The 19,841-nt window shown below is 42.5% G+C and overlaps 3 protein-coding genes across 8 annotated transcripts; 2 read left to right on the top strand and 1 right to left on the bottom strand.

Moving 5' to 3' along the window:
• Window positions 1-391: 391 nt before the first annotated feature.
• On the bottom strand, window positions 392-11,102 carry slc5a6b (solute carrier family 5 member 6). Of its 5 annotated transcripts, none has more exons than XM_034562665.1 (16): window positions 10,930-11,102; window positions 9,184-9,631; window positions 8,997-9,062; window positions 8,246-8,297; window positions 8,090-8,157; window positions 7,675-7,829; window positions 6,711-6,851; window positions 5,938-6,067; window positions 5,584-5,672; window positions 4,747-4,859; window positions 4,585-4,655; window positions 4,404-4,490; window positions 3,561-3,712; window positions 3,377-3,483; window positions 3,155-3,276; window positions 392-1,727 (listed from the first exon to the last, which is right to left on the bottom strand). In XM_034562665.1, exons 2-16 carry the CDS (start codon window positions 9,529-9,531, stop codon window positions 1,596-1,598), a joined length of 1,833 nt encoding a protein of 610 aa, XP_034418556.1. In that variant the 5' UTR covers window positions 9,532-9,631; window positions 10,930-11,102; the 3' UTR covers window positions 392-1,595. The 5 variants fall into 5 exon arrangements, with proteins under 5 accessions (XP_034418556.1, XP_034418555.1, XP_034418558.1 ...); XM_034562664.1 differs by lacking the exon at window positions 10,930-11,102 and adding an exon at window positions 10,543-10,807; XM_034562667.1 differs by lacking the exon at window positions 10,930-11,102 and adding an exon at window positions 10,543-10,807 and having other exon boundaries at window positions 9,036-9,062.
• Window positions 10,793-14,316, top strand: cenpo (centromere protein O). Its single transcript, XM_034562710.1, has 6 exons — window positions 10,793-10,956; window positions 11,100-11,251; window positions 11,837-11,993; window positions 12,114-12,385; window positions 13,021-13,180; window positions 13,425-14,316. The coding sequence occupies exons 1-6, from the start codon at window positions 10,935-10,937 to the stop codon at window positions 13,532-13,534; spliced, it is 873 nt and encodes a 290-aa protein (XP_034418601.1). The 5' UTR covers window positions 10,793-10,934; the 3' UTR covers window positions 13,535-14,316.
• A 1,187-nt stretch (window positions 14,317-15,503) lies between these two features.
• On the top strand, window positions 15,504-19,474 carry tp53i3 (tumor protein p53 inducible protein 3). 2 transcript variants are annotated; one of them, XM_034562699.1, is made up of 7 exons: window positions 15,504-15,592; window positions 16,290-16,364; window positions 16,496-16,669; window positions 16,770-17,037; window positions 17,755-17,967; window positions 18,695-18,891; window positions 19,094-19,474. In XM_034562699.1, exons 2-7 carry the CDS (start codon window positions 16,311-16,313, stop codon window positions 19,289-19,291), a joined length of 1,104 nt encoding a protein of 367 aa, XP_034418590.1. In that variant the 5' UTR covers window positions 15,504-15,592; window positions 16,290-16,310; the 3' UTR covers window positions 19,292-19,474. The 2 variants fall into 2 exon arrangements, with proteins under 2 accessions (XP_034418590.1, XP_034418591.1); XM_034562700.1 differs by having other exon boundaries at window positions 15,550-15,592; window positions 16,519-16,669.
• The last annotated feature ends 367 nt before the right edge of the window (window positions 19,475-19,841 follow it).

Raw genomic sequence — 19,841 nt, 5'->3', positions numbered from 1 at the left:
GGAGCAACTGGAGGAGCGGCTGATGGAGCAGCTGATGGAGCAGCTGATGGAGCTGCTGATGGAACTGCTGATGGAGCGACGAGGAAGTGAGAAACACAACAGCTTGTTCTGTTTCCAGGTAACTGAGACATGCAAAGCGCAAAAAGCTATGATGTGGATCTAATTTGACTTTCAAAAATGGGGGGCTTATGTCACATGATGTCAAACACCTCTGGTGTCGCCATGACGATGATGACATTTCGACGTCCATGAAGTCTGCATTGTCCCCGCTGACAACATCAATCAGCATGTCAGCGAACCCCGGACCCTCAGGGACTGACTGACGGTTGAGGGTGAGAGGCTGTGAGGGGCTTCAAATGGTGTGAATACAAATGGGACAACGTAGAAAATATGATGTACAATTGTGGGTATTTATTTTATACTTTTTATTGATTTGAACGTCTTTCGGGCTCTTTCCACACGAGACGAGAGCTTCAAAGGCTAAATGAAATATCCTTAATGTTGTTGTGTTAATTGTCATTCACCAGGTTGAACACCCACGTGCCGCCCTCTTTGTTTACGTCCCCATGCTTCCACTGGTTACCTTGTGTTTAACTTCACGTTGCAATGAATTGTGGGTAATTCCCTTGGGCAAAGTCTGCATATAATGCTGACTCACGGAAAAGGTTCATAAAGGGCTCAACATGTCTGCCAGGGAGCCCTCAAACACTTTTGGGCCGTCGATACGTTAGTTTACTGCACACTCAACTGCCCCACAATGCATTGCAGTACGTAGTATGCAGTGTGTTAGTATTTAGTATCAGTTTTTATTTTGGTAATCCACAGTTGTGATATTTCTGCATTTTAAATATGTTCGTAGGTGCAGTGGGATCTCACAGAAAAATCACAAGCAAAAACCAGCAGAGGCATGAAATTACAGCCACTCATAAAACTATTATAGACCTGCTGGAATTATTATACAACCCTTTGTGTTTATGACTGATGGGAAGAGGAGTGGCCATGTTGTCAGGGTTTGTTGTGCACAGAAAGCGTCGTCGAATATTTGGATGATTCCAACATGTAATGTGATGTGAGTTTTCAGAACGAGACTTATGATTGAAATTATTTTTTTTCAGTTGCATAAATAAAAAATAAAAAAATAATTAAACATTTTTAAAAAGGGCCCGACAATGCAAATGGGATAACTACAAAACCGTTTTTTTATCTTTCTCAGTGTTTCAGCTGCAATACAGACCAAAATGCACTCATACGTTCTCACACAGGACCTTTCACACAGCTGCAGTAGTTAAACATATAGAATCAATACCGGTAGAAAACATTTTTCTTTTTTTGGCTCTTAAGTTCACGGGACTTTAAATAATTCAAATTGAACAGTCTTTAAAAAAAATACAAAATAAAGACATGTCCACACACCAGTAACAGACGGAGATGGTGAAACCTGAAGTTGACCAATATGCATGTAAACTGTGTTCTGTAGAAGAACAACAGGCTCAGCTGCAGCGTCTTCTCTTGTGTTGCCTGGACGACGCTCCGCTCACATTCACATTTTGTCCTTAGATCACAACTCCACAAGGAAAACGCGTTAAACTGCGACGTCACACGGTGGTTTCGTGCTCCACGAGAGCCGAAGCTCGAAGCTCAGGAAGAAATCGGTCCGCCTCTCCCCGCGATGCTCCGTCCTCTTGTGGCGAGGCCAGTCCGTTGCCTTCTTTGTGTTGAGCTGGGAGCTAAAAGCACAATTAAAAAAATAAAAAGATCATTAAAAAAAAACGGTGAATACAGCAGGGAAGATTCATCAGGTGACACTAACGGCTCCTCGTGACGAGGATGTAAACACGACGAGTGTCTGTGAAGCTGCAACAGAAGCATGTGGTGCCCACACTGAGCCGTGGAGACGCTAACTTTGAGCTAAATGCTAACAATGACAAAGAAAGAAATGTACACTTTTATTGATCCCCCGTGGGGAAATTCTGCTCTGCATTTGACCCATCCTTAGTTATTAAGGAGCAGTGGGCTGCAGTGAAGCACCCGGGGAAAACACTGACACGCTGATGTATAGCAGATATTATGTTACATAGTTTAGCATATTAGCATCTGCTAGCACTAAACGTAGAGTGCAGCTGAGGCGGCTGGGAATGTCATCAAAGTAAAGAGTGCAAATGGTATTTTGACCTCGTGACGGAGATCGACAAAGAATCCCAACATTTCAAGATGAAGGGGGCGGCCGCTTGAGTGGTCCTTGAAGCACAAGGTTGGCGGTTTAATCCGCGGCTCTTAATGTGCGCATGTTGAAGCGTCCTTGAGGAAGACACTGGCCCCATCTCAGAGTTTGGTCTTTAGAGAAGGTTTAGTGCTCGAGGGCTCTCTGAATAAAGGATCCACCATTTATAGCCTTGTGACGTTAAACAGAGAGTTAAACAGAGGACGCCAGGAGGCATCTTTATAATATAAAAGAGAGGACAGCATGTGTTCAGCCTGGCATATTACATCTACACGGAAACATTAACATTAAGGATTCAAGAAGGTACATTAAAATAAACTATAAAAAGAGTAATGTAAGCTTTACTTATTGGAGCCGTTTTGACCAAAACAAATCGCATAGATTCTTTGATAATCACCTGTCGTCTCGTAAGGAAACCGCCTGGAAGACGGTTTCAAATCAGACAATGAATATACAAATGTGAACATAAAATCCACAATTGGACATCGCATGGTTTGGCGTCGCCATGGTATCGTGATATGTCGTCCCAGAGAGCTTTACAAATGTGTTACAAATTATCCGAATGAGTGTCTGCCGGAAATGTTACAGCAAATCATCCAAAGGTCACAAAGATAGTTCCCTCAAAAACCAAAATGTCAACCTCAAGACCAAATGTCAGGGGATCCCCAGAGTTATTAGCAAACACGGTCTGAGGACCCATTAATGTCTGTACTTTAAAATAAAAATATTTCAGTGAGGACCCAAGCCCGGCTACAACTTTTAAAGTCCTAAGTCGCTATGAAAAGACATTTAACCACTGACAAAGTAAAGCTGTGGCACATAGTTCAGTCATTAAAAAGCTAAAACTACAACACTGTGTTCCGATTCGTCGTCGATGCAGATCTCATAAGTACAATAAACATGCAGTCAGTATTTATTCATAATTCCACTGACCGTCTGTCCCAGAGGAGTCACGCAGCAGAGCTTCTTTTTGAGATGTTCAGGTAGAAAACACACCAGCTTCCCCATCAAGGGATAGATGGTGCCCGGTGTCACATCTTCTTCTTTCATCGGGCCTGAATAGAAAACACACACACACACACTTTTACACATTGTAAAGTATAATAATGTATTGTACATTATAGAGAGCACCATGCACGGTGAGGATTGGCTCGCCTGTGAGGAAGCTGACGACCAGGCCGGTTAGAATGACCGTGAAGCAGCCGAAAGCGCTGTACCACATGTAGGACAACGAATACAACCGGTGCAGCCCAGACGGTCGGCTGGAGGACAGAGAGCGACGATTAAACTTGTGAAAGGACCGAAAAAAACAAGAGCGCACGCGGTGCCGTCCGCGTACCTCAGAGTGACGTTTGCGAATGCGGCATGAAGTGCAGACGTCGCGTTGCAGCCGGCCGGCAGCGGCCTCGCGCCGGAACCACGGGCGACGATGCTCCCGATGCCGACCCAGAACGCCAAAGCCAGACCGGTTCCCAAACCGGCCAGCGCCCCCTGGTGACAACGGGGAAAAAGAATACTTAAAACGCGGATACAGGAAGTCACTTCATCCTGGTTGCCGGAGGTTTACGTCGTCGCGGTAACCGTCTCCATCACAACCTCAGGTGAGGTCAGATAAAACACAGAGGGACTGATAATATTGTTCGGACAATGAATTATAGGAATTATTCTTTACGTTTATTAATGAAAATCAACTCTAAAAAAGGAGTGGTTTTGCAATTCGGGGGGCCGGGATCCCAAACGAGGCCCAAAATAAATCAGAGGGGTCACAAAATGATAACAGGAATAACCCCCTCAAACTTAAAAAACAGGATGTCTGTCAGTTAAAGGCCACCGTATTGTAGGAAGTGAGATCCCCATGTTGATTGTGAAGCAGGTCTAGGTGCTAAATAAATACTGTGAAAGTGTCACAACACTGAATCCGTGGAGAAATGGCTGTCTACAGAAACTGCGCCTTTAAAACAAGCCGTCAGGATTACCGTGAGGTCGTGCCAATCCTCCAGTATGGCGATATTAAAAAAAAAAAATACTATTTTGCGAGGTAGATCTATTGTAAAGCTGATGGCTTAAAAATAACTGCTTAAACCTGAGCCGAGTATGTAGGAGAAGGCCATTTCTAAATTTGTATCCACATGTCCTCGATGACTAACCACAAGACGGATCTCATCGATGACGCTCTACTCACGGTGGCGTTGGCCCACGGGAAGAACATCCCGAGACAAAACAGGCCGAGGACGGGACCGCCGACCATGCCGAAGATTTTCAAAGCCACCTGGAGAGTTCAAATCGCAGTGACGAATCAGTGCACATTTAGCGAGACACGCTATTTGGCTGCCGGTATTCCATCGTGACACTCGAGAGCTCACCTGGAGAACGGAATCGTCCATCAGGTGAGTGAAGTAGGCCATGGCCATACACAGCAGCCCGTAGGACAAAGCTTTACAGCGGAGAGACACGGGTCGACAGGTTAGAACAGACGTTACTGCGCGGGCTCATCGATCACAATGGAGGAACTTCAAAGAGCGAACCTAAGGCTTTGGACAGCAGGGTGGCTCTCGCCTCCGTCATGGCGGGGAAATGTGGTTTGACGAGGTCTTCCATCGTCACGGTGGCCAGAGAGTTAAAAGCAGAAGAGATGGTGCTGCACGGGGAGGAAAACATGTACCGGTACTGTACATACCATTAATGCCGTCTTTAAAAAACACACAAACGTAACAATGGAACGTGATTCAGTCCTCGTACCCTCTCAAAACAAGAAAAGGTACGCGGACATTTTATTTTAAAGCAACTGCATTTACATTATTTGTTCACACCCTTGTTGACAGACGGGAGGAGAACAGACGGATTTGAATAAAAGCTTTCTCGTTAGATTTAAATATGGATTTTCAGGATAACCAGCACTGAAACATTTAATGTCAATAACTGCATTAAATTTAGACATGATTACACACTCAGTTGACAGTTTATTATCTAGTTTTTAGGTGTCCATTTACCTGAATGATCATTTTTGAGGATGACGTCTGGGAAGCCGTCGCATTAAACTACACGAGACTTACGGATTGCATTTTATTAGAATGATCAAGTTTTAAAATGTGACTGATCGTTACAGAATCTGTGAGGCTTTAAAAACAAACTAAACTCGAGGAAACTTTAACCGGAGTCAAACCAAGTCTCAGCCTCTTCCACCTGGTTATGGCGAAAGGGATACAACCGAGCTTTGATGCTCACGTGTCGCTTGTGTAACCATGACAACACGCAAACGTGATGGCTGATTTCACGAGATGGTGGTGCGTGGACTGCGTTCACGTGCAAGGTTTAATTTAAAAACTAAATCCAGACCGACGCTGTGGACCCGTCCCCCGTACCTGAGAGCGGCGCTGAACAAGCACGCAACGAACAGTCCGGGTAGACCGGGCAGACCTTGCAGCATATCCATCACAAAGTATATCACCATCTGTGGGAAACAAAAGTGAAAATGCACAAAGCTTGGTTTGCATGGCTTTGTTTGCCAACATAAACAAAACTTAGATCTGACAATGTTTGTTCTCCATGACAGAACATTTACATAATGTTAGGACTCCCGATACATTATGCAAATATTCAAGCTGCTGTAATATTGCCGTTAAATCTACGTCCCCTGGAGTTTTTTTTTTACATAACTCTGAGCAAACTTAAACTTTCATCCTTCATACTAATCTCTTCAACGCACAGAAACTCACCGCATCCTTTGAAGAGGTGGCCAGCTTGTCGGAGTGGTCCTCTCCACAGTAAAGTGCAAACATGACCAGTCCCATCACACAGCTCAGAGCCAGAGACAACTGCAGGGAGGGAAACGCCATGTAGCACGACCTGCAGACAGGAAGCAGGAAGTAAGGAAAAGAGGACCCCTTCTGAGGTCTTGTTTTATCCATTAAACACTCAATACTGTGCTGGTTTGCACTTAACTTCCCAGAGATTGCTTGTCAATTAATATATATATATATATATATATATATATATATATATATATATATATATATATATATATATATATATATATATATATATTTATTTCTTTTAGGACATAGAATAAATATATAAAACATTTTAATACATTTTTTTCTTTAAATAAATATATAAATAATTTTTATATGGATTCCTTAAATTATTGTACTTTCTTTTTTTAATATGTTTATTTCTTTTAATGCAAGCTTTTTTTTCTTTTAATAAATATAAAAAAACAGAATTCCTTGAATTATTGTATTTTTAAAGAATTTTAACAAAATATATGTATTTTAAAGAGCGTACAGGTGGCGCTCAACGACGCACTTTTGTGTGACTAAACCGCCGTTTGCATCTTTTTTCCGGACGCACTGAGCCGTAATACCACAGGACTTCCCGAGAGCCTCCTTGTCGGTTGGAGACCCGTAACCATGGTAACAAGTGCCAAACCCATGAGACTTTAATGCGATTTCACTGAAAGTAATTTTTAAGTTTTTCTTTTTTGGCGAACCTGACAGCCTCTTTCTCCGTGCGGGCGCTGAGATACCGTTGGACCTGAGCCTGGTTGACTCCATACAGGGACAGCATGAGGAAGACCCCGCCCACCCCCAGAGTCCAGAAGGTGTGTCTCTCGGTAGGATCTGGGTTCAGGCTGAGAGGAAAGAAATGTATAAAGACATGCATTAATACCAGCATACTGTAATGCAATTGATCTCACAGTTTATTTCGTACTATTCTTTGTTACATGCATTTCCCACCAGCTCTGTGTATTTACAGTTCATTTACATTATGAAGAAATAATTAATGAATATTTTAGTTTTAGTAATTACAATAATTGTAAAAAAAAAAGAAAAGAAAAAGAAATACAATTCACTATTTGTAGGAAAAAGTATAAATGAAATTACAAAATAACACGATTATGTATTGAAAGGATATTCAATGCAATGTTTTTATTGGCGACTGTGGGTCAGTGGTTAGCCGTCTTTCAATCAGGGGATTGGTTGAATCCCCGCCCTAGTCGATGTGTCCTTGAGCAAGACACTTAACCCTGAATTGTTCCCTGTAGCTGTGTCTACGGTGTATAATGTAACATGATTGTAAGTCGCTTTGGATAAAAGCGTCAGCTAAATGACATGTAATTGTAATTATAATTAATTATTTGTTCCCTGAAAATAATTTGTATATTTAAATCCAGAAACTAAATTACAAACAACGGCTGCCCAAAAGGGAGCTGTAATGTGCTCATTGTCTTGCATCAATCTTTAAAAAGCAACACACTTTTAAAAAAAACATGCAGAAAACCATATTTGCTTGTATTCTAAAAATCATCTTTTTCTGTGCACTCAGACCGCTGTGATTTTGGCATTCGGGGAATTGATTTCCACTCAAATAACTAAATAAATAAATCCTCACGCCTTTGCGAACAGATTCCCTCATCCTGATTCTGCAAGCTGCAAACGGCGGCGTGGACTCACTCCAGAGCAGCGATGCGGTTTCCCTCCCGGACTTTCCTCCAGACTTCGGACACGCCTCCAGTCTGATGAACGCCTACCACGATGACAGCCAGCTGCCCTGCAAACATCACCACAGTCTGAAAGACGTCTGTCCAGATGACGGCCTTCAAGCCACCCTGTCAGGAGCAGACAAGACACATGGGAAATTAATATGAGATGGTCTTCATTTAAATGCTATAAATCTGTCTGAAATGTAATTAGTGGACTTTTTTTCCTAAGATGATTTTTGACAACGCCAATTGTTTTTGTTGGGGGATAAAGTCACTCCTGAGCTGTCAAGAGAGACACCCAACACTTGGCCTGTTAAGATACCAAAAACCCAAAAGGACGCGTTGGGATGGTGAAGTTAAGCTGAAAAAGACCATTAATAACTCACTATTGTTGTGTACAATGTGCACACGAGTCCAGTCGCCAGAACTGACCCCCATAATTCAAATTCAGTAGCTGAAAGAAAACAAAGCAACACATTGAACCACGGATCTTCTCTATTCCAATTGAATGAGTCGCAGTAAAATACGTGAACTTGTCTAACCTGCATTGAGTGCAAAGGCAGGAGTGTACACACAAACTCCCATATAGACAACCTGTAGTGGAGGAAAAGGACAAATCAGAGACGATCCGTGTCATAAAAAGGTGTATAAAAATAAAGGAGGTTCAAGGCGATAAATAAATGTGTCTCTTGTATTTTTCGGGCAAATGGGGAAGCAGCAATCTTATCCACTTGATCGTATCTGGGTAATAACGACGGTAGTAAAGAAATATCTTTGGCGAAAAATCATCATTTGCCTTCTTGCCAACATTTAGATGTGAATATTGATACTTTCATGTCTGTACATGAAGCCAGTAGCCACAACGTGTCATTGTTGACGCGCAGAGATGTAGGAAAGTGGATTTTCTTTGGACAAGAGTTGGGCTGTTTCCCTGTTTCCAGTCTGTATGCTAAGCTAAGCTAACTGGCTGCAGGCTTAAGCTTCATACAAGTACAACATTTCATTTCCTCGTCTCACTCTTGGAAAAGATAGCTAAATTTGTTGTCATAATATCAAACTTTTCCTTTACGCCGAGCGGGTATCGGTTGGACGTTTCACGGTCAACGTCGGCTTTTTAGCAGCGTGACCGCAAATGACCTCGCGTGAAAATGAAAAATGCAGTGAGATACGAGCACATCGCAACTCCGTATCTGCAGACGGTATCTGTCAAAGTATTGTTTGTGGTATTCGGAAAGGAACAAGTGGTATTGGTGCATCCCCACGATACAGTATTATGAGAAGTGTTGGACCCACTGTCTGAAAGATGAAGGCCAAGGTTCCACAGATACGCACCGCTTTGCTGAAGCGCAGTTCAAGATACTGTGAAAACAAAACAAACGCGAAACGTGTACGTCATAAAGGATACACAACATTGATATGATTTAAATCATATTATCAATGATTTGGATCATTTAAAACCAACAAAACTGCCCCGTCGTACCTGGTAAGCGCTGGAGAGCTGCAGTTTATACAACACGGGAATGAAAACGTGGGCGGGAATGAGGAGACCGAGAAAGTAGGCACAGCCGATGAACCAGTACTGAGTACCGTGAGCGTAGACTTCCGCCGGTACGCCGATAATCGCCACGGCAGACTGGAATGAGGCGAGGAGCGACAGCGAAATGGGAAGACAGCTCATGCTCCGGTCCGCCAGCAGGAACTCCTGCGTGGTGCGCTGACGCCCCCCTGAGAGAGCATGGTACAGCCCGATGCCGATGGAGGCGGCGAGCAAGAGCGCAAATATCACATAGTCTGCGGCCGTGAAGTGTTTCTGGTCGGACGGGTTCATGCCGATGGTCTCCGAGCCTCGGCTGCAGAATGTTTGGTCTTCCTTCAGACAGATGGGGTGAGTCTCTGTCCACACCCATCAGTCAGGAGAGTCCCGGAGCCTTGAAGAATTACACACACACACACACACACACACACACACACGATATCTCTGTGTGTGAGAGGGTAAGCTTTCCTGGCATGTTGTGGCTTTTTGTATCCAATAATATTTTGAGCGAATCACTTTGCTTGACGGGCAAAGAAGTTGACGTACACACCCCACATGCTCTACTAGCTTCCTGCATTCACACATAGGTAGACAGGAGGAGGAAATCACTGCAGTCACCTAAAGTGAACTGTTGGCAGCAGCAGAAGAACCCTGTTACGCGAGACAAGCTCACACAAACTGCCGGTCAACTTTCCCCTACTTGTGCTGATCCATAAATACCGACTACTGGTTTATGTGTTCACTGCTACCCTGCCATCTGCTGCCTTTGTGAATACTGCACCACAAAGACAAACAGCAGCAACCGGCCTCTGGAGGGATTTGAAGGTCAAAAGCAACAAATGGGTGTAGATTTTTAAAAGTTTCCATTGTTACTGACAGCTGTGAGAGACGGGGAATTTTTTCTTTATTGTTCTTCGTCTCTTCCATATAAAAATCACATAGATAGATAGAGAAAAATATTATTATTTAAGAAGCTGTATCCATCTTCTTAAAAAGAAATAGTTGCTGAATAGTTTTCTGTCAAAATACTAATTGATGCTGAGTTGTCAGTTTAGTTAAAACCCAAACTCAACCACAGAAGGCCGCACAGAATACAATAAGGTCAGAAAGGTCACTGTTAAAAGCTGATGGAAGGAGGAATGCAGGACTGCACTCTGTGACCCTCAAATCACTACAAACAGCCAACTGGACAGAAAATGAGGAAATGTGAACAGAAATGTAATAAAAAAAATCTAAATCAGATCTCTCGTCTGAAAATATAGTGACGTAAAAACGAAAAAAAAACCAACCATGAGACGGTCTCACCTTTACGCACCAGCAGTGATGTAATCCGGGTGAGGCTAACTGTCATCCGCACCATGCTGTTTGTACTGAGACGTTCAAAAGCGCTAAAAAGAGTTAGTTAAACCCGCTTATCTCGTTTGATTACACGTCATCTTGTAATGTCATCTCTTCTGCTGTGTTCATAACGCGTTAAATGAACAGAAACGCCGGCTAATCTCTCGGTCCACGCCACATGTGATCACAGGTTGTTTTGAATTCTCTTCCGGGGTTGAAACGGGGGGCGGGGCTACGGATGATGATGACGCGCACAGCCGCCGCGCCAAAAACAAACAAAATCCGCCGCTCGGCAGTGGACGTTTCCATCTAAAGCAGCTCACGTACATTGTTTGACATTAAATAAATACTCACGGGCCATGGAGGGAGCGTCTGCGAAAGGTAACCCGGACTAGTAACGCCAGTAGACCGGTGCAGCTAACTTTCTATCGGCTAACTGAACGTTAGCTCGCAGCAGTTTGATTGTTGTGATGCTAGCTGAAGCCAACATGGTCCCGACATCTGTCGTTTGTTTCCCTTCGCAGGTGTTTTGAGTCACCTCAGTCTGCTGGAAGTTCAGGCAAGAAGCCGTAAGACTCAACCTAAGCAGCCGAGTCGCGTGCAGGAGCTGAAGGCTAAAGCGGAAGCGCTGACGAGGCAGAGAGACCAGCTGAGAGCCGAGGTGGAGACTCACAAGGTGATTCAATGTGTTTACACTGTTTACAGAGACGCAACAAAAAATGATATAAACATATAACGGGACACCAAGCACCAATGGCCAACTATAAACATCTGTAAGTTGTAAACAATCCCAAATAACTATAGAATCACTAAGCATGGACTGTGATTATGTGTACGTGTGAAGTTGTCTGTATACTGTATTGCAGTGTGTAGGATTTACATCTATAATGACAGCTTTAATTACTTTTCAGATTACAAGTTTTCATAACCTTCAAAACCATGTATCTCCGAATTTGATTATTTTGCTGTAGATTGAACTAGCCAACAGTATATATATATATATATATATATATATATATATATATATATAAATATATATATATATAAATATATATATATAAATATATATATATATATATATATATATATATATATATATAAAAAGAGAATAGTACTAAGTTAATTTGGCTGATATATATACTTCATCACCACTGAAGTTTTGAACAACCTTTAAAAAGTTGCACTTTCTATCACAAGCTGCACTTGTTGGCTGATTTTTTTGTTGTTGTTTTTTTGTGCCTTTTACACCTTCCTACTACAGAATCTCAAGAAACTGAGGGCATCCATGGACAAACGGTGTCGACGAGAAGAAGACGAAGAGGAGGGAATGGATGAAGACTCTGAGAACTCAAACCTACTGCGGCTGATGGCCAGACATACACAACTGAAAGACCTCCTGCATGCTTATGACGTCATTGGTACTCCTCATGTCATTCAGCCATTTAATTTATATTTGACAGTGAGATGTTATTATACATGTCTCTTATACATCTCAGATTATTTATGAGTATGTCATAATCCAACCTATTGTCGCTCAGGTGGGTACAACATCATAAAAACCCGCCAAGGGAAAGGACTGTGTGTGTCTCTGGCAACAGCCTACGAGGGCGCCTACTTCGAAACCTACAACCTGGAGATGGACCTGAAGCCAACCGTGAGGATCAGTCGTCACAACGTTCCCCCGTTCATCCCTTTGAACAACCTGGCGGAGCAGAGCAACATGCAGACAGAAATAAGGACTCTCCTGGACCCCCTCAGCCAGCATCTCAACGCCTTTGCTGGTCGCAAGCAGCAGTTGAAGCTCGTTAAGGTGCCAGACTTCACTTTTCTGTGTGTATGTGTTAAACCTGACTAAATGTCTCCGAGCAGTTCGTCAGTAGCTGTGGAAGTCGCTGCTGTGACCTTTTGCCCTCAAATATAAAACGGTTAGATGGAGGCAGGTTTTTTTGCACAGGTCTTGAAAGTCCACGATGTGAAACGATAATAAAAAAGGGCCTAATCCATTATGGATAATATCAGTATTTAAGTGTTTTAATAAAAACAAACGAAAGATTTTTCAAATCTTAGTCTTATCATATAATAACAAACAAAAGCATACACCTATCAAAGACACTTATAAACACACAATTACATAAATTACAAAAACCTGCATATAAAAACTAGTCTGTATTTAGCCGTGATTAACATTTATTTTAGGCCAATATCCCTCAGATTTAAAACAAAAAGTGTGATAAATATAATGTACGGAGGCTGGACATATGACAACTGTTAAACAACTTTGTTATCGAAGCAAAAACGTATTTACATTTCTTCAAAACTTCAGACAAATGGTGAGAAATGAAGTCTTTCTTTACTTGACATTTTAATGCTTTGAAAACGTAACCATAAGTAGTCCCGTCATTTGTTCTGGTGGCCACTGACCCTCTGCTCCTTCTCGTGTTATAGGAGCTCCATAAGTCTGTGGAAGTGATGGAGAGTAACGTGTTGTGTTCATTTCTGGTGCTGATGTTCACGCTGCCGAGAGAGAAGACGGCGGTTCTCTGCTCACTTGACTACTCCGACTGCACCAGATGTCTTCCCACGCGAGTCCACTTTGAATGTGAAGGTAGTCACATTCAAAGTTCATATATAAATAAAACCCCGCTATTACGTCTAATTTCATCTGTGATACCATAACAACAAACCCCGGCATGTCACATTGCTTAATTATATAATTTGATTATTATTATTATACATGCATTCATGTAAAAGCAGGATTTTGACAGTTGTTTCATGTGCTAATTTAAAAAAAATATATTTTTGTAAAGGTTCTGCAACTAATATCTCTAGTTTTTTTTTTTTTTTTGCAGACAATGAGCTTCCTGATTCTCCAGAGTGGAAGAAACACCGCAGCCTTCTCATGGAGACTCCTGTGCACAAAGCTTTGATAACCATGAGGAAGATGGGGAATATTGTGTAATTAATGAAGCTTTCTTTTTAAAAAATATGTACATTCTCATTGCTTACAATAAAACACGGATGGTTTCTTTCCTCTCTCGACATGGAGGTGTGAAACCGCTGGTAGACTCCAGCCTGTCGGGGGGGGGGGGTCCCTCTACGGAGGTTTCACGTGCACTTCCATGTCGCTCTTGTCCCGGAGCGTTTCTATAAACGCCGCCACCCTGTTGCTCAACGTCTCCCTCAGAATCTGCCTCAGCCGCTCCGAGTCCTCTCTTTCCAGCCGCTGTCGCCGGGCCAGCTCCTGTTCCGATATCGAATCGATCGTGGCGATGTTCTTCATCTGCATGAGCGACACGCTGCTCTGGACGCGGCCTCTGCGTCTCACCGAGCCGGCGGGTTGGACCGGTGTCGACCGACTCGACTCCGCCGGTTCGCGTCCCCCGTCGCGATACTGGGATTTGCTGGAGTACGATCTTCTGCCGGCGGCTGTTTGACACGTGTGCTCTCCAATTTCCCTCATCGCGATGTTGACCGTCGCTTGAGGCTCGACCACTTTGACCATCACGACCCGTCTCAGGTCGGTCACCAGCGAGTCTCTTCTCTGCTGGAGCCTCTTGCGAGTCCACCTGTACTGTCGGTCCAGCGCGCTCAGCCTGTGCTGGAGGTCCCTCTCCTCCTTTTGGTTCAGCACTTTCAGATTTCTCTGCAGCCCACCGACTCGTCTGAGGCTTCGGTCCATTACAAGAAGGAGAGACGGGTTTTCTCTCCCTGATTCCACGAGTCACCCCTTTTTTCTGTTTTAAAAAAAAAAATTAAATTACATTCGAGCAGTTTGTTCGTCGTCTCACCTGAGTTCTGTTGCAGGTGTGTTTGCTGCTATGGCCGTCTCATTGTGTGTAATATAATAGCCTATTGTATAAGTAAAGTGGTTGGTCATTGTGTACTCTCACATTCCTTTGAGAGATTACATTTCAAGGGTGGAGTCATGGGTCTTCTGGCCGGTTTCACAATAACAATGACTCAGTTAGCTTTAAAGTACTTTTTGGTTCTCTAATTTAATGCAGCTGTAGTTCTTTGGGAGAACGAAATGCTACGACTTTCTCATATAATCTTTTTATATGCAGTGATGAAACGCATGTGAGCAATACGGAGATCACAAAATCTGCATGTTTTTTCTTATTTTAAATGAATGTAAGTGTTCAGGGTTTTTTTCCGGTTAGTTTCATGTCACTTTTATTTTCTGAAGTGATCAACCGATTTTGTTTTTCGACTAAACATAATCATTTTCATTTGAGCTGTTTTTTGCCAATACTTTAATTCCAGCCTCTCAAATGTGAATATTTCAGACAAACAAGACATTTAAAGATGTTTCATTTGGGAAGTTGCGATGGGCATCTTTCCTTCAGGGCCCTCGCATGTGCGCCACTTTCTGTAGCAAACATCACTACCTTCATCCCCTTTAAAAATATATATATATATATATATTTACAATTTTCAAATTGTATACAATATGTCTCTATGTGCACACATTTGACCACTTTACTGTCACTATAATATGTGTTAGTCTCCCCCCCCACACTTCTCTGCTTTCATAGTCATTGTCTTGTATAGTCTTTTGCTTTGTTTATATTTGTATTGTGAAGCACTTCATACCACCTGTTTTGAAAAGTGCTCTATTAAATAAATGTATTATTATTAAGAATATTTGTTGTACTATTTGCTAACATCGAATAAAACCAAAGGTGTAAAATGGAGAAAATAATTGGTAATCTGAAATATGTATTGTTTCTAGCAGCCCTATTAAGGCCAGGATCTCATGGACGATGAAACCTTTCATATTTCTTGTATTTAGCATTCAACATGCCACATTTAAGGATATTAATATAACACTGAGACGTGTGAAAATCCGCTTTTCTTGCGCAGTGTCCCCTTTAACGTGTCACGTGACAGAAAAGCCTGCCCCTCTGCTGGTTTCGACCCCCCCCCCCCTCTGAAGTCCAGTCTGGACGATGGGACAACCAGACTTCCCCAAAGCTCAGTCTGCTCAGCCTTGATGTCCCGTGGACGTCGTTGTCCGGTAAGTTGTTGTTTTTGACGCGATAACATAATTCAAAGGTAGCAGATGGATTTCATGTCAAATTAGCAACTAAACTATAAACTACTTTTTCTTCTCGACGCAGCTGCATTGCAATGCTGTGCACCTGTAGACGCTTTAATCTACGGCGCATGCGCGTTGCGTAACGAACGCGGGTGGGTCGTTCCTGGACGTTACCGTGTAACGCAATCGTGGAATATTCGTCATATCGATACCGAAATACTTCTCTATTATAACGGCTCCTTCTTCTCTTTCCCTAAATATCTCCTAAATATATATATATATATATATATATATATATACACACACATGTTTTTTGTATTATTTGACTAAGTTTAGACAACTCTTTCAAGAGCACACACTATTCAAATGTATTTGTGAGTTTGTGTGTGAGTGTGTTCTTGTTGTGAAGACAAAGAAAACGGCACTAAAGCATGTTTTGCATTTTCTATAAACATATTTACAGTAGAAATGAATCGCAGAATAAACACTATATTGGTCACGACATGGAATATTAAAATAACACTTAAACATGCATTATGGGCCTTTTTTCAATCGCTTAGGTGTTATAAATGAAGATAGACTGTCATTTCTGAAAGAACTGGTAGTGATCTCTTCCAATGTGATTGCTGATGCTGATATATGTATTTATTACAATGTTTATTCAATTAAATCCCAGTTGCCACTGCTCTGACTATAAATGCATCACATCCTGCACACTGGAAGAAGTTTACTCGGAAACGCCTCGCAGACAGTGAGTATACAAAGTGGCTTATATATAGCGGATGTTGGTTATGTTTATTTGGAAGCCAGCCTTTGTTTCATCTCTACATTGTAGCATTTAAACATCATTTATTTAACATATTTCCTGTTTTCCTTTTCACGGCCCGGCACAAATGTTGCTCTAGCTTTGCCAAGATGATGCGTGCGGTGTGCGTCGACGTACCCGGAGGACCAGAGAATCTGCTGCTGCGAACCGTCCCGAGACCTCAGCCGAAAGGGGGAGAAGTCCTCATTAAAGTTCACGCAACGGCCCTCAACAGGGCGGACTTACTGCAGGTACGATGCAAACGTGACGAATAACACAAGTGAGTTACAATGTCCTCTTCACTTCACAATCACAAGGACACAGTGGAATCATGTTTATGTTTTCCCACAGAGGCGAGGATTGTACCCGCCTCCCCCAGGTGAGAGTGACATCATAGGCCTGGAGGTTGCTGGCACTGTGGATACTCTGGGACCGGGGCTGAAGGGAGGCTGGAGGCCAGATGACCGAGTCATGGCCTTGCTCTCTGGAGGAGGATACGCAGAATATGTTTCTGTGCCGGAGGAGCTTCTCATGCCCATCCCTCCTAATCTCACTCTCTGCCAGGCTGCTGCGATCCCGGAGGCCTGGCTCACTGCTTTTCAGCTGCTAATTTTCATAGGTACACACACACACACACACACACACACACACACACACACACACACACACACACACACACACACACACAAAACAACAACAAACAAAAATGAAACAGTTTGTAGTGGCCATTTGTCCAATAAATCAAAAACAAACATGAATCAAATTGCCACTGACGCACTATGGGTTTGTGGTTTAGGCAGCCAAAAGAAAGCATTGTCCATTTATTTAACTAAACAACACAAGCAAACAAACAAAAGAACAAAGGATCTCCTAACGCTGCCTCTCATGCGCTGGTAAAAAAAAAAACATTGGCCTACCCAGGTGCATGCTGGTCCTATACCTGCCTACTCCTACATATAACCACAGGTGCCCACAGTGTTACCCAATTAACGAACAAATGAACAACCAAAAGACTAAATATATCTAGACAACAACAACAAAGAATTAAACTAAACTAAAATCTATCACAAGAAAAAGATATTCTAATATATTCTAATATATATATATAAGTTGTACGTTGACATTCATGAAAGAAACAAGACTCTCGCAAGTTAAAAACTAATAAAAAAAAGATCTGATTTTACATGTTTATCCAAACAAATAAATGTGAAGACGGTGAAGTATTAATTTATATTAGCGTCCACTTAATTTGATACAACGTACCTGTTCCCCCTCTCTATAATGAACAAGGAGGTGAATAATAAATAATTGTTGTCTGCTGTCTTCTCCGCCACAGCTCAGGTGAAGGAAGGGGAAGTGGTTCTGGTTCACGCCGGAGCCAGCGGGGTGGGAACAGCTGCCGTCCAGCTGGTGCGTCTGTTCGATGCCGTGCCCGTCGTTACCGCAGGAAGCCCCGAAAAACTGAAGATGGCTGAGAGTCTGGGAGCGGCAGCGGGGTTCAACTACAAAGAGGAGAGCTTCGCGCAGGCAGTCCATGACTTCACAGCAGGTGAATTGTGCCTCGAGGGCTAAATGTCTGCCGATTATTACTGTAAGGATTTTTGCATTGTTCTTATTGCAGCGATCTATCACACAGTTTAGTATGTCAGTGTTACACCGATTTTCATTGGATTTTCTCTGCAGCAGTAATGACTTCTCATAACCACCTAGTTGTTTTTTGTGCCATTTTTTTGTTTGATAATTGAAATAAGAAGCACTAAAAAAAGCTGCCGACAGGTTGAAACTTTACAGGATTCTTACTGTTAACAGCCCATTAAGAACAAGGTGTTAGTTAATCTCTTACTCACTTCCCTACTCTCTGTGCACTAAAAATATTTATTAAGAAAAGGTACAAATACACATTAATCAAACAGGAGGAAATCCTGCATTTGTTTGGGGATTATTTTCAAGTGCGAATGAATACATATTTGGTGCTCTAGTGAGTGTTACAGTGCTTCAGTAGTCCAATGCAACTACTGTATGTTGCTCATGTTAATTGTTTTTGGACAACAATGGAGCTCTACGGAAATAGGAATGTCATATCGTTGTTTAGGATAAAATAATCCTTTTGTATTTTTTATTCTTCATGGGTTTTGTTGACAGTTTAAAAAAAAAAAAAAAAGATTATCAGGAGACACAAATGTATACAGAAATCTTGATTATGTCTTCAAAGTGCTACATACGATGATTGGGAGCTTTTATATTTCTCAGCTAATCCTACTCCCATACTGTCACAGGCAAAGGAGCAAACGTCATCCTCGACTGCATCGGCGGCTGTAACTGGGAGCAAAATGTGAGCTCCTTAGCCACCGACGGCAGGTGGGTGCTGTACGGCACCATGGGGGGCCGGGCGGTGGAGGGAGACCTGCTGGGAAAGCTGCTCTCCAAGCGAGGCCACTTGCTCTGCAGCCTCCTCCGCTCTCGCAGCCTTCAGGTGAGAATTCAAGCGTGAAACGACACACCGGCCGCGCTTCTTCCTTCTCCTGCATGCCGACTCGCGTCAGAAGGGCTGACACACACACACACACACACACACACACACACACACACACACACACACACACACACACACACACGTCCTGTATTTACACGAATGTCACTGGGTCTGATTGTCGCTTTGCATTTACCGTCCACAGTACAAAGCGGACCTGGTGAAGGCCTTCTCACACAGAGCGCTGCCGGGCTTCTCTGGGCAGCGGGCCTCCCTGAGGCCGGTGATTGACAGCACATTCAGCATGGAGGACATCGCTGAAGCTCACAGGCACATGGAGGCCAACAAGAACACGGGGAAGATTGTCATTAACGTGATTCCACCGAATCAGGAGACTCAGTGACGAACAGCTGCAGTAATATTGACAGAAATAACAAAACACAGTGTTGGTTGAAAACTATTTGTCCCACACAAATGTTGATCGTGGTTTTTAAATATGCTCGAGTCCACCAAGAGTCCTCCAGCCTCATCCAAAATGACAGTGCCATTTCTTCTGTAGTGTCACGATTAAACTCTACCAAATGTTTATTTGTATTGTGTTTATACTGAAGATTAAAGATACTGACTTTCCTCTTCACATATATTATACACAATAACATGTTTTACAGGAAAGCATTAAAAGAGACATGCGGTAGAAGCAGAGCAATTCTCAAGTCAAATATATTTACATTAATATGGAACTTATTTATTAAGGCACACCGAAGCACTTTCAGTTTTATTATGTCAAGAAACAACATGGTAAAGATGAATGCTTACAATTTACAAACTCCATACAGATTTGAGGCTTCCACTTCCAAATTTCCATAATTCATAATTACAATTTTTATAAATGTGTGTATACTTTAATGAACCCTTTACAATTTTAGTTTTGAATGTGGTTAAATCATGATATT

The sequence above is a fragment of the Cyclopterus lumpus genome, chromosome 22 (genome assembly GCF_009769545.1).
Source record: "Cyclopterus lumpus isolate fCycLum1 chromosome 22, fCycLum1.pri, whole genome shotgun sequence".
Lineage (NCBI taxonomy): Eukaryota > Metazoa > Chordata > Actinopteri > Perciformes > Cyclopteridae > Cyclopterus > Cyclopterus lumpus.
The sequence above is the reverse complement of the archived record's forward strand: the minus strand, read 5'-3'. Positions and strand labels throughout refer to the sequence as shown.

Coding starts and splice junctions, on each gene's coding strand:
- slc5a6b (XM_034562665.1), bottom strand. CDS start 9,531: ATGAACCCGTCCGACCAGAAACACTTCACGGCCGCAGACTATGTGATA. Junction 9,063..9,183: donor AGCTCTCCAGCGCTTACCAG/GTACGACGGGGC, acceptor TTGTTTTCACAG/TATCTTGAACTGCGCTTCAG. Junction 3,484..3,560: donor TTCGCAAACGTCACTCTGAG/GTACGCGGACGG, acceptor TCTGTCCTCCAG/CCGACCGTCTGGGCTGCACC.
- tp53i3 (XM_034562699.1), top strand. CDS start 16,311: ATGCATCACATCCTGCACACTGGAAGAAGTTTACTCGGAAACGCCTCG. Junction 16,365..16,495: donor TCGGAAACGCCTCGCAGACA/GTGAGTATACAA, acceptor TTCCTTTTCACG/GCCCGGCACAAATGTTGCTC. Junction 18,892..19,093: donor TCCGCTCTCGCAGCCTTCAG/GTGAGAATTCAA, acceptor TACCGTCCACAG/TACAAAGCGGACCTGGTGAA.
- cenpo (XM_034562710.1), top strand. CDS start 10,935: ATGGAGGGAGCGTCTGCGAAAG. Junction 10,957..11,099: donor GGAGGGAGCGTCTGCGAAAG/GTAACCCGGACT, acceptor TTCCCTTCGCAG/GTGTTTTGAGTCACCTCAGT. Junction 13,181..13,424: donor AGTCCACTTTGAATGTGAAG/GTAGTCACATTC, acceptor TTTTTTTTGCAG/ACAATGAGCTTCCTGATTCT.